General features: G+C 43.3%; 1 protein-coding gene across 1 annotated transcript in view; it reads right to left on the reverse strand.

Annotated features, from left to right (window-relative positions):
* The window catches only part of SPMIP7 (sperm microtubule inner protein 7), a 30,321-nt gene that overhangs the window by 16,125 nt on the left and 689 nt on the right, over positions 1–13,507 (reverse strand). The window contains exons 2-4 of the mRNA XM_035110573.1: positions 11,420–11,517; positions 7,434–7,507; positions 5,798–5,930 (exon numbers count right to left, since the gene is read on the reverse strand). Of these exons, the coding sequence (XP_034966464.1) occupies positions 5,798–5,930; positions 7,434–7,507; positions 11,420–11,517 (305 nt within the window). The remainder of the gene's footprint in view (positions 1–5,797; positions 5,931–7,433; positions 7,508–11,419; positions 11,518–13,507) is intronic.

The following is a 13,507-nucleotide window of genomic DNA, read 5'->3' on the forward strand; positions in this document are numbered from 1 at the left end:
AAACTTAGAGTTGGGATCATTGATTCTTGCAACCACCAATAGAAACTTCGCCACTGCTAATGTTCTAGCATTTGACCGGTCTGCCAATAGGAACTTGATATACAGTAATACTCCTCCGATTTTCCTGGGATCGGGGCTAGCAAGGGTGAAATCAATTCAGCTCTAGCTTGCTTGAACTTCAAACAGTGCAGCATAATATGTTTTATGGAGTCTGTGTCTTGGGCACACGAGCACAGTCTTTCCTGGTAGGGGACTCCTCTCATCCTACCCTCCAGCACTGCAGAGGGGAAAACGTTTAATCTGGCTTTTGTGAATAACCTTCAGTAGTTTGGTACAGTCAGGTTTTTAATGTAAGCTGTTAACTTAAAAACATGCCCATATTGTACTCCTACTGCCAACGGACTGACAAGTTCTTACGATTATTATTTGTTCATTTAGATATTTGCTTATATACCAAGATGGCTTCTTGAGAGTGGTGAGGTTACGACACCGATCTTCACTTCAACCATGCCATAGCAGGTCTTTGCTGTAGCCAGTGAGGATGGTGGGAATAATATGGATGAGAGGAATGGAACAAAACTTGTTTTGGCACTGAGGTACAGTAGTTTGATCTGCCATGGGACAGGATGCCTTTCATTGCGACATACAGGCTTCTTAAATGACTATAGCTCCTCTCATCCAAGCCCTACATGAAGGCTTCGCTCACGGAGCAGCTATTAAGAGCAGACGAACGTCAGCTTCATGTGGATACCTGTCTGGGCAGCACATATGGATTTATGTTTTTAAATTAATGTGGATGGATGGGATGGTTATTGTATTTATGTGGACTTAAGGGTTTTCTCTCACACACTTTCACCACTTCTCTCTCTCTCTCTCTCTCCCCCCTCCCCCTTTCCTTTCTTAAAGGTAAAGGGACCCCTGACCATTAGGTCCTGTGACATATGACTCTGGGGTTGTGGCGCTCATCTCGCTTTATTGGCCGTGGGAGCCAGCGTACAGCTTCTGGGTCATGTGGCCAGCATGACAAAGCCGCTTCTGGCAAACCAGAGCAGTGCACGGAAACGCCATTTACCTTCCCGCTGTAGCAGTACCTATTTATCTACTTGCACTTTGATGTGCTTTTGAACTGCTAAGTTGGCAGGAGCTGGGACCGAACAACAGGAGCTCACCCCGTCGCGGGAATTCGAACCACCGACCTTATAGAATAGAATCATAGAATCATAGAGTTGGAAGAGACCACAAGGGCCATCCAGTCCAACCCCCTGCCAAGCAGGAAACACCATCAAAGCATTCCTGACAGATGGCTGTCAAGCCTCTGCTTAAAGACCTCCAAAGAAGGAGACTCCACCACACTCCTTGGCAGCAAATTCCACTGCCGAACAGCTCTTACTGTCAGGAAGTTCTTCCTAATGTTTAGGTGGAATTTTCTTTCTTGTAGTTTGAATCCGTTGCTCCGTGTCCGCTTCTCTGGAGAAGCAGAAAACAACCGTTCTCCCTCCTCTATATGGCATCCTTTTATATATTTGAACATGGTTATCATATCACCCCTTAACCTTCTCTTCTCCAGGCTAAACATACCCAGCTCCCTAAGCCGTTCCTCATAAGGCATCGTTTCCAGGCCTTTGACCATTTTGGTTGCCCTCTTCTGGACACGTTCCAGCTTATCAGTATCCTTCTTGAACTGTGGTGCCCAGAACTGGACACAATACTCCAGGTGAGGTCTGACCAGAGCAGAATACAGTGGTACTATTACTTCCCTTGATCTAGATGCTATACTCCTATTGATGCAGCCCAGAATTGCATTGGCTTTTTTAGCTGCTGCATCACACTGCTGACTCATGTCAAGTTTGTGGTCAACCAAAACTCCTAGATCCTTTTCACATGTACTGCTCTCAAGCCAGGTGTCTCCCATCCTGTATTTGTGCCTTTCATTTTTTTTGCCCAAGTGTAGTACTTTACATTTCTCCTTGTTAAAATTCATCTTGTTTGCTTTGGCCCAGTTGTCTAATCTGTTAAGGTCATTCTGAAGTGTGATCCTGTCCTCTAGGGTGTTAGCCACCCCTCCCAATTTGGTGTCATCTGCAAACTTGCTCAGGATTCCCTCAAGCCCATCATCCAAGTCATTGATAAAGATGTTGAACAAGACTGGGCCCAAGACAGAACCCTGTGGCACCCCACTAGTCACTACTCTCCAGGATGAGGAGGAGCCATTGATGAGCACCCTTTGGGTTCGGTCAGTAAGCCAGCTACAAATCCACTGAATGGTAGCATTGTCTAGCCCACATTTTACCAGCTTCTTTACAAGAATACCATGGGGCACTTTGTCAAAGGCCTTGCTGAAATCAAGATAGGCTACATCCACAGCGTTCCCTTCATCTACCAGGCTTGTAATTCTGTCAAAAAATGAGATCAGATTAGTCTGACATGACTTATTTTTCAGGAACCCATGCTGACTTTTAGTGATCACAGAGTTTCTTTCTAGGTGCTCACAGACTGTTTGCTTAATGATCTGCTCTAGAATCTTTCCTGGTATTGATGTCAGGCTGACTGGGCGGTAATTGTTTGGGTCCTCTCTTTCCCCCTTTTTGAAAATAGGGACAACATTTGCCCTCCTCCAGTCTGCTGGAACTTCGCCTGTTCTCCAGGAATTTTCAAAGATTATTGCCAGTGGTTCTGAAATCACCTCTGCCAGTTCTTTTAATACTCTTGGATGTAGTTCATCTGGCCCTGGAGACTTGAATACATCTAAACTAGCCAAGTATTCTTGTACTACCTCCTTACTTATGCTGGGCTGTGTTTCCCCTGCTGAATCATCTGCTCCATATTCTTCAGGTCGGGCGTTGTTTTCTTTCTTGGAGAAGACTGAGGCAAAGAAGGCATTGAGGAGTTCTGCCCTTTCTCTGTCCCCTGTTTGCATTTCACCATCTTCTCCTCTGAGTGACCCCACTGTTTCCTTGTTTTTCCTTTTGCTACGGACATACCCATAAAAGCCCTTTTTGTTGCTTTTAACCTTTCTAGCGAGCCTGAGTTCATTCTGTGCTTTAGCTTTTCTGACTTTGTCTCTACACGTGCTGGCTATATGTTTGAATTCCTCTCTGGAGATTTCCCCCCTTTTCCATTTTTTGTACATATCCCTTTTAAATCTTAACTCAGTCAAAAGTTCTTTAGATAGCCAGCCTGGCTTCTTTAGGCACCTTCCATGTTTCCGTCTCATTGGTATTGCCTGAAGTTGTGCTTTTAATATCTCCCTTTTAACAAACTCCCAACCATCATGAACTCCCTTCCCTTTTAGTATTACTGTCCATGGGATTTCACCCAGCGTTTCCCTAAGTTTTCTGAAGTCGGCTTTCTTAAAGTCTAGAATTTGGACCTTAGTATGCTTGGTTGCTCCTTTCCGCTGGATAATAAACTCCAGAAGAGCATGGTCACTCCCACCTAATGATCCTGCCACTTCTACCCCACTAACCAAGTCATCACTATTGGTTAGGACCAGATCTAAAATGGTTGATCCTCTTGTTGCTTCTCCCACTTTCTGGACAATGAAGTTGTCTGCAAGGCCAGTGAGGAATCTGTTCGACCTTATGCTCTTGGCTGAGTTTGACATCCAACAAATATCAGGATAGTTGAAATCCCCCATTACTACTATCTCACTTCCTTTGGAATGCTTGGCCATCTGTTCCAGGAAGGCATCATCTGTGTCCTCAGTTTGGCTTGGGGATCTATAGTAAACTCCCACAATGAGATCACTGTTGTTTTTCTCTCCCTTAATTTTGACCCAGATACTCTCAATTTGGCTTTGAAGTTTTAAATCCTGGATCTCTTCACAGGTATACATATCCCTAACATATAAAGCTACTCCTCCTCCTTTCCTGTTTGGTCTATTTCTCTTAAATAGATTGTATCCCTCTATTACTACATTCCAGTCATGAGACTCATCCCACCAGGTTTCAGTGATGCCTATTATGTCATATTTAGTTTGCTGTACCAAGAGCTCAAGTTCATCTTGTTTATTTCCCATGCTCTGTGCATTAGTATACAGACATTGAAGACCGTTGATCATTCCCCCATGTCTCTTATTTAAGGATATTTTCGTCCCACCACTAGGTCTGCATGCTGCTTGCTCCATTTGGTCCTTGACATTCGGATGATCATCTTCAGCATTTGATAGACTCCTACCTTCAGGACCACTGTCTCCCTCCCCCACATAAGTCAGTTTAAAGCCCTTCTGATGAGGTTTTTGAGTTTCGTGGCAAAAACATTCCTCCCAACTTTTGTGAGGTGCAGTCCATCACTTGCCAGAAGTCCATCTTCAAGAAACTGCAGACCGTGATCTAGGAATCCAAACCTTTCCTGTTTGCACCATTTGCGAACTTCCCCTATTTTTTCCCTCTCTCCCTGGGCCATGTCGTTCAACTGGGAGGACAGAAGAGATGACAATTTGTGCATCTAATTGCTTCAACTTCCTGCCCAGAGCCTCATAATCATTTTTGATCTTCTGTAAGCTATGGCTTGCAGTGTCATTGGTTCCCACATGCACCAAAAGAAAGGGGTATTTGTCGGTGGGTTTTATGATTCCTTGCAGCCGTTCTGTTACATCTTTGATCTTGGCCCCAGGTAGACAGCACACCTCTCGAGACATCTTGTCAGGCCCACAGATTACTGCTTCTGTACCCCTCAGTAGGGAATCCCCAATCACCACTACACGCCTCTTCATAGGCTTGGTTGGGATTCTTCCATGTGCTGTCCCTTCCAAGGTTACCTGCATATTCCCAGAGGACTGACTTGGTTGCTCGTCTTCATATTCCTCATCAACTGTGATGAGGGAGAGATCCTCAGGTGGAGTCTGTTTCTCGTCCTCCATGAGCACTTCAAAACGGTTGTGTAATTCTAAGCACTCAGAGCGATCCCTGGGCCTTCTACTTCTATGAGTCACGTTCCTCCATACATCTGGCTGCTGTGTTGGGGAACTGACCTCCTCCTCAGGGAGATCCCCTGTCTCCTCCTTGGTGCAGACAGTGTGCTCTGCTGCATCCAAGAAAAGCTCCAGCTCTTTAATTCTCTGGAGCGTAGATACACGCCCCTGAAGCTGCTGCACCTTCTCTTCCAGAAGGGCAACCTTGTTTTCTAGTAGGGCAACCAACTTGCAATTGTTGCAGGTGTAGCTACCCACATCCTTTGGCAAGAAAACAAATCGGCAAGCCGATCGGCAAGCCCTAGGCTCTGTGGTTTAACCCACAGTGCCACCCGTGTCCCTTTCCTTTCTTAGTTCTCTGTTAAATTTGTTAAAAATAAAAAAGAGTAAACAAAAAATTCCACATGGAAAAATCCCATCCCTGTCCCCAATTTCTTGCCTGGTTAATTCATTCCTCACTTTTCAGCACTAAAAATGAGTCCCAAGGCAACTTAGCTAAATACTTACAAAAACATTATTGAAGAGAGACAGCATTTAAACAGAGCCACCAACCCACAATCAAGCAGTAGGGCAATCCAGAGCAGTTCAGCATCTACTGTTGGAACTATTGCTCTCCTATATTACATGTGAACTTACCTGATACTTAGCCAGAGCATCCATCTAGCCTCATACTGTTCATTCCTGACTAGCAGCAGCTCTTGGGGGTCTGCAGTAGAGTTCTTGCCCAGCTCTGCTACTTGAGACCCTTTTAACTGGAGAGCCAGGGAATTAAACATGGGGGGCACCTGTATAAAAAGTGTGTGTTCTACCACTGATCTATGACTATGATTTAAACAACAAACAACAACAACAACTCATAAACAAGCTAAAATAAAGTTCACTGACTTGGCTTGTTTCTGCTTCTGGTTCATACTGCTTCGTTCGCTGCGAGACACTATCAGCCCTTGGCTCTGCTGTTGTTTCTGGAGGCCTGACTTTGGGTGGCAACATTCTATCCCAGGGAATGTCTTCATTTGCTCTTCATTAAAAAGAAGGGAAAGAGGTTTTACAGCACTGGTCGTGGCTAGACAGTGAAATAAATAACACAGATTTCCACCCCACAAAGGTGGACAGATTTTGTAATGCTGGTTCCATAAGAGCCATCGACTGTGCATATAAGTGTGGGGGACAGACAGAGTTCGGTTATTTTATACGTTCACAGAAAAGGTGTCTAAAATGGAAGAGCTTATTTCATGAAAAAAAATCTGGCCGAATTATGAAGCACAGAATGAGATATGCATACTCCATAATGTTGTTAGGAGATTCATTCCCCGTCTGCAGTCATAGGATTATCATATGACTGTATGTGCTTTGTTCCCACAGAGTGGATGTGACGTAGAAAGGATGTTTGTCTTACTGCTGTTCCTGAAGTGGGATTGTTGTTCCTTTGTTTTTTCTCTTTACTGGCTGTGATGCCAGAGAGAGGGAGTCATGATGTAGAGCTCCCATCTATTTATATGTAAATAAAGCAGTTAGCCTTATTTACTGACTTGTGTGTTGTTCGTCATGTTTGTGAGAGCAATCGCATATTTGGCCTGTGGGACCAGTTTAGCCCAGCTTAAATGCTAACAAATGTATGATCGTATCAAGTTTATTGCTTATAGCCAAAGGATGCTGCAATGTATGCAATGTCATTCAGTAATATATGTACAAATTTGGTACAAAACTTAGAACACTTACATTATCAAAACATGACCTAATCAGCACAAAGCTATGGAAACACTTTAATATACCAATTAAAACATTAAATAATAAAATTTATAAACTAAAATCATCACGTGGCCACTGATATATTAAAAGAAATATTAAACAATACAATTGATAATTGTGTACAACTTTGGTGAGAGAGATGTATCTTGGTATGGATGGGGTCACTGTTTGCCATGTGGCAGTGGTGGCAAGAAAAGTAATAGGGGGGAGGGAAGTGGGGTACAACAGTGGGGGGGGGGGAAGGATGGGAAACAGGATGCAATCCCATGTACTTACCCTATGTGAAGGGTTTTTTATTTAAAAAAAACACATGGAAGAACATTCAGTCATATGTATCCCCACTTGTAATCTGAAATGCTACAGCTGAGAAATTTTGGGAAATGCTTCTTCAGCTCCCACTTCCAAGCTCTCCCATACCTGATGGCTAATCTTTGGGAAAGAAGCATGTCAGCTTGGATTATTATTATTTACCCTCACTTGACTCTAATGTTCCAGGACAGGTTATATCATTGAAATGTAATATTAAAAACAGTTTAAAACAACTTACAATCACAGAAACGAAGTGGGACATAAAGGAGGGGTTCAACTCAAAGCTCCTACATAGCACCCTGTCATCCAGGGCCCTTTTTTGCAGGTAACAATGTGCATTGATATTTGTAAGCATTTGTAACAGGAGAAAAACCTCATAGTGAACAAAGCAGACAGTTATATGCCATTGGAGGTGAACACCAACTGTTTAAAGAACCCTTCCTTACTAGAAACAGAAGCTCACCTTTGAGCCACTGAGGTATACATATACTTCCGCGCTTTCTCATCTCTGAAGGCTTCAGAGGAAGGATCACTTGACTTCGCAAGAAACCATTATGGAAGAGAAATCATAAAATATAATGCAGGGATTAGTCCTTCAATTGAATAGTTTTCCAAGCTGTGTAATGTCCCAAGCACACAAGCATAAGATTGCTACCCCTTTTCCTACTTGCACCTTTAGAGCAGCCTAAAATGTTCAGAGTGGCTTATTCAGTAGAGCATGAGGCTCTTAATGTCAGGAGTATGGATTCGAGTCCCACAAAGGGCTAAAGATTCCTGCATTGCAGGTAGTTGGGCTACAGAGGTGCCAGGTTGCCGCTATGATTGAGGGGGCCCTTTGCGTGCCACATGTGAATGACGCCCCACACAGACAACCGCACATCGTTGGAGGAGCCAGCTGCTGAAGCTGCAACACACCCTCTCAACACTGAGGAGGCCCAGCCCCTTTCTAACAAAGAGTGATGGGGCTGAAGACACCTCGGCCCCCTAGATTTAAGATGCCTGTTGGACTAGATGACCCCTTGGATCCAACAATTCTATGACTCTATGTAATACATAAAATACAACAACAAATGTGTCTGCTAGTGATGGAAAACTGTTGCTCTCAGTTTCTCATTTGTTTCATACTTAAATTCAGTTCTCCACATTTCTGCAGCTAATTTTTAATTAAAAAATTATTCAGCATTTTAGTGCAAATTGCTCTTAATAAGCACATTTTGGTGTGCGGTTTTGACAAATGCACATTCTTGCAGGCAATCTCTCCTAATATAAATACAGTTTTTTATTATATTTTCACTCATATATTCATTTTTATGCACACTTTCCCCCTAATATAGTGTTATGGGTCTGCAGGGGCAAGGATCCCCTAAAACTCCTGGGTGCCAGATTCTCCTCATAATTTCTGAATTTGGCTAATGTGGGATTTGAAGTTTGATGAAAGAAACAAATGGTTCTTTGCAAGGTGTATGTGTTTTGCACCTTTCTCTCTGTGTTTGCTGTTCCATTTACAACGTATATCTCTTTGGGTGCTTACAATAACATTTACCTTTGCATCTCCTTGTGTGAGCTGTGTGTTGGTGGCGGTGTGGCCTTGGGGTGTTTGTGGAGGCTGTGATCTGGGGCACTTGGAGGCTCCCTTGGTGCTGTGTCACAGCATGGTGGACAGAGCAGTATGATTGGGTGTGCATGCCTTGGTGGGTGGTGCTGATGGTGATTGGTTGCTGCTGGCAGGGATGCTAAGGAGGCACTGTGCATTTTACCTGTGTGATTACATTTCCTTCCTACTGTATGCAGTTCTCTTCCCACAGAATATATCTGAAACCTCTCTCAGTGTGAACACAAATGATAACACATTTTGGAAAGAATTCCATGTGTAGCAACTGTTTTTGAACGATTCCACAGCAAATGCCAACTGAGCTGTTATCACTAACTTTATTTTCTCTCGCTGAACTGAGGTACTTATGAACTGATTTGGAATAGTTTGGTAAATTACACTAGCAGAATTTACCCTGGTGTAACTTAACATAGAAGATGGTGAAATGCAAACAGGGGACAGAGAAAGGGCAGAACTCCAGGGTGGCTATCTAAAGAACTTTTAACTGAGTTGAGATTTAAAAGGGATATGTACAAAAAATGGAAATAGGGGGAAATCACCAGAGAGGAATTCAAACAAATACCCAGCACGTGTAGAGACAAAGTCAGAAAAGCTAAAGCACAGAATGAACTCAGGCTTGCTAGAGAGGTTAAAAGCAACAAAAGGGGCTTTTATGGGTATGTCCGTAGCAAAAGGAAGAACAAGGAAACAGTGGGGTCACTTAGAGGAGAAGATGGTGAAATGCGAACAGGGGACAGAGAAAGGGCAGAACTCCTCAATGCCTTCTTTGCCTCAGTCTTCTCCAAGAAAGAAAACAACGCCCGACCTGAAGAATATGGAGCAGATGATTCAGCAGGGGAAACACAGCCCAGAATAAGTAAGGAGGTAGTACAAGAATACTTGGCTAATTTAGATGTATTCAAGTCTCCAGGGCCAGATGAACTACATCCAAGAGTATTAAAAGAACTGGCAGAGGTGATTTCAGAACCACTGGCAGGAATCTTTGAAAATTCCAGGAGAACAAACGAAGTCCCAGCAGACTGGAGGAGGGCAAATGTTGTCCCTATTTTCAAAAAGGGGAAAAGAGAGGACCCAAACAGTTACCGCCCAGTCAGCCTGACATCAATACCAGGAAAGATACTAGAGCAGATCATTAAGCAAACAGTCTGTGAGGACCTAGAACGGAACGCTGGGATCACTAAAAGTCAGCATGGGTTTCTGAAAAATAGGTAATGTCAGACAAATCTGATCTAATTTTTTCACAGAATTACAAGCCTGTTATAGATGAAGGGAATGCTGTGGATATAGCCTATCTTGATTTCAGCAAGGCCTTTGACAAGGTGCCCCATGATATTCTTGTAATGAAGCTGGTAAAATGCGGGCTAGACAATGCTACCATTCAGGGGATTTGTAACTGGCTGACTGACCGAACCCAAAGGGTGCTCATCAATGGCTCCTCTTCATCCTGGAGAGAAGTGACTAGTGGGGTGCCACAGGGTTCTGTCTTGGGCCCAGTCTTATTCAACATCTTTATCAATGACTTGGATGATGGGCTTGAGGGCATCCTGATCAAGTTTGCAGATGACACCAAATTGGGAGGGGTGGCTAATACCCTAGAGGACAGGATCACACTTCAAAATGACCTTAAGAGATTAGACAACTGGGCCAAAGCAAACAAGATGAATTTTAACAAGGAGAAATGTAAAATACTACACTTGGGGGGGAAATGAAAGGCACAAGTACAGGATGGGTGACACCTGGCTTGAGAGCAGGACATGTGAAAAGGATCTAGGAGTTCTGGTAGACCACAAACTTGACATGAGTCAACAGTGTGATGTAGCAGCTTAAAAAGCCAATGCAATTCTGGGTTGCATCAATAGTATAGCATCTAGATCAAGGGAAGTAATAGTACCACTGTATTCCGCTCTGGTCAGACCTCACCTAGAATACTGTGTCCAGTTCTGGGCACCACAGTTGAAGGAGGATACTGACAAGGTGGAACGTGTCCAGAGGAGGGTAAACAAAATGGTCAAAGGCCTGGAAACAATGCCTTATGAGGAACGGCTTAGGGAGCTGGGTATGTTTAGCCTGGAGAAGAGAAGGTTAAGGGGTGATATGATAGCCATGTTCAAATATATAAAAGGATGTCATATAGAAAAGGGTGAAAGGTTGTTTTCTGCTGCTCCAGAGAAGCGGACACGGAGCAATGGATTCAAGCTACAAGAAAGAAGATTCCACCTAAACATTAGGAAGAACTTCCTGACAGTAAGAGCTGTTTGACAGTGGAATTTGCTGCCAAGGAGTGTGGTGGAGTTTCCTTCTTTGGAGGTCTCTAAGCGGAGGCTTGACAGCCATCTGTCAGGAATGCTTTGATGGTGTTTCCTCCTTGGCAGGGGGTTGGACTGGATGGCCCTTGTGGTCTCTTCCAACTGTATGATTCAATGATAGCGTCCTATAGTTTGGAGTGCTCCACTTGACAACTGCCTCCTTTAAAGATGCAGGAACACAACTCTCCTGCAAAGAAGCATTTATGCTCACTGTGACTCATAACGCCAATCCTCCTCTACAGCTCTTAGAAGCCAAAATAGACCTGAGTCCATCAAGCAAGTTTTTTGACTCATAACTCCATGCAACTACTTCAAATCATCTCGCTGAACAAGATGACATTCATCCATCCATCCCATCTTTCAGCATTAACTTTAGATATCATCTTACTCATGAATGACTTGCATAGGTTTTCCACCCCACCCCCTCTCTATCATGATCATTTTAGCAATGAATATCTGCAATGGTATTAATTTGAATATATGTTCCAGGTTTATACAAACAACAAAATCAATAGCAGGAAACAAAAATACCTTAATGTCTGGGTCCACATGAAATGCAAATTTATGAGGCGAAAAATTTTCTTTGACTTTAGGTGGAGCAGGTATAACTTTTACTGGACTTGTCCATCCTGGAAAAAAGTGTTGAATTTCTTGTGCTATGCAGTCTACTACAGTATTAAACAGTATTAAAGTATTACAACAGTATTAAAGATTACAACTAAGTTAAATAACTCTTATATTGCTATGTTAACTAACTTAAATGATTTTATGATAACTGTGATGGAAACAATGAAGTCTATGGCAGTATGTAATTTGCCAAACTAATGTTATACCATGAAATGCTTGCAAACATACTTTCTAATGAGGGAAGATCTCAACAGCTGAATGGTTGCCGCAGTCCACTTCAATGAGTTGAAGTGAATTTTGAGTTTGGCTGAGAAAATACCACAGAAACCCCTGAAGGAGCACTATAAGTCAAAAGAGAGAGTGAAATTAATGGTTAGCAGACACAGTGAGAAAGTGGTCCCAAGATGCCGGGGAACCTAAGAGACAGGTAACAACGAGGCAGAGTAATTGAAGGAAGGGGCAGAGCAGGTACTAGAAGCAAGAACCTGAAGGAAGGGCAGGTAGAGAAGGAGAAACAAAGGGCGGAAGAGACTGGCTTGACAAAATGAGCACTTAATAATGTGTGTGAGCTATGGAGACCCATAATGTCAGGAGGGGCTGCATGACCGGAAACGGGGGGGGGGGGGGGGACACACAAAGGAAGACATGGTTGGCAGAGTTCGGGAAGAGCCATCAAGGAATAAAGATCCAAGGAAATGGGGCAGTGGGCGAATGGTTGAAGAAAAAACGGGGTTAAGAAGGAAGCTTGTTTGGGATCTAGAGAGCTAGACAGTGCCGTAACTACGGTATTGGGGGGGGGGGGCTAGCTGGGTGTTTTTGCCCCAGGTGAAGCCTCCAGAGCAGCACCATTGAGGTTCCCAGCCTGTGTGTGTGTGTGTGTGTGTGTGTGTGTGTGTGTGTGCACGCAAATGCGAGTGGGTGAGTGTGCCAAACTGGGTCTTTGGCCCGATTAAAATAAAGCCTAATTTCGTCCCTGGATCGAGAGACAAAAAAGACAGTGAGCTACTGTCAGGAAGTAGACAGGAGGCTGGAGGTTGTGACCCAGAGAGCCAATTGCTTATATGTTTACCAGGCCCAATAGGGTGCCATTTTCTTTACTGCTGCTCCCCCTTTTAATATAATTTATATAACATTATAAATTTGATGTTTTGCAGTTTTTACTGTGTTTGTTCTCCAAACGCTCCCATGAAGTACATATTGTTCCTTTTTATCCCCCTCCTCACAGATATAGGTTACTTCCACATCATACATTTAAACAACTACGGTATTATACCCTCCCTTCAGCAGTCATGACTTCCCACAAAGAATCCTGGGAACTGTTCCCATGATCCTTTGGGTGAAGCAATGACTGGTAAAGTAGGACAAGAGTCCTTTCAAGGTGTGGTGTGCATGCGACCCGAGTTGGGGGTGCAGTGATTTACCCAAGGCCACATAGTGAATCCACAGCAGAGGTGGGAACCTGAAATTAAATTTAGCCTCTTAGATTAAAAATGAACCAACTCTCTTCTGCTTTAGATTTAGTGAGCCTTTGGAACAACACAACATATACTTTAGCAAACAATTACATGATCTGAGTTGTTTGGACAGGCAAGCTATATCTCATCTTATATATTCTTATGATATAGTTAACAAACCACCTATCGATATTTAATTTATTTGCTTTAAAAACTTTGAATTCTACCTACCGTATTTTCTTTCTACAATAAGTCAAGGTAGCTTACAACCACAAAATATCAAACAATATAAAAACGAACAGGAAATAAAAATTGCAGCAACAGACGCAGTCTATCACGATGGAGGGGGAAATGTGCCTGTCTATTGCAGCGACAACTTGTCTCTGTCAGTGGAGGATAGATTATTCAGGGTCAGGAGAGGGATGTGTGCATTTGAGACCAGTGTCCTCAAATGCAGTACTTCACTTTTCCCCTTTGAAGTGAATGACAGCATTAGCTCATACTGCATGGAAGAAACCAAAAGGGTGCACCCAGAACC

The sequence above is a fragment of the Zootoca vivipara genome, chromosome 13 (assembly GCF_963506605.1).
Source record: "Zootoca vivipara chromosome 13, rZooViv1.1, whole genome shotgun sequence".
In the NCBI taxonomy this organism is placed as follows: domain Eukaryota; kingdom Metazoa; phylum Chordata; class Lepidosauria; order Squamata; family Lacertidae; genus Zootoca; species Zootoca vivipara.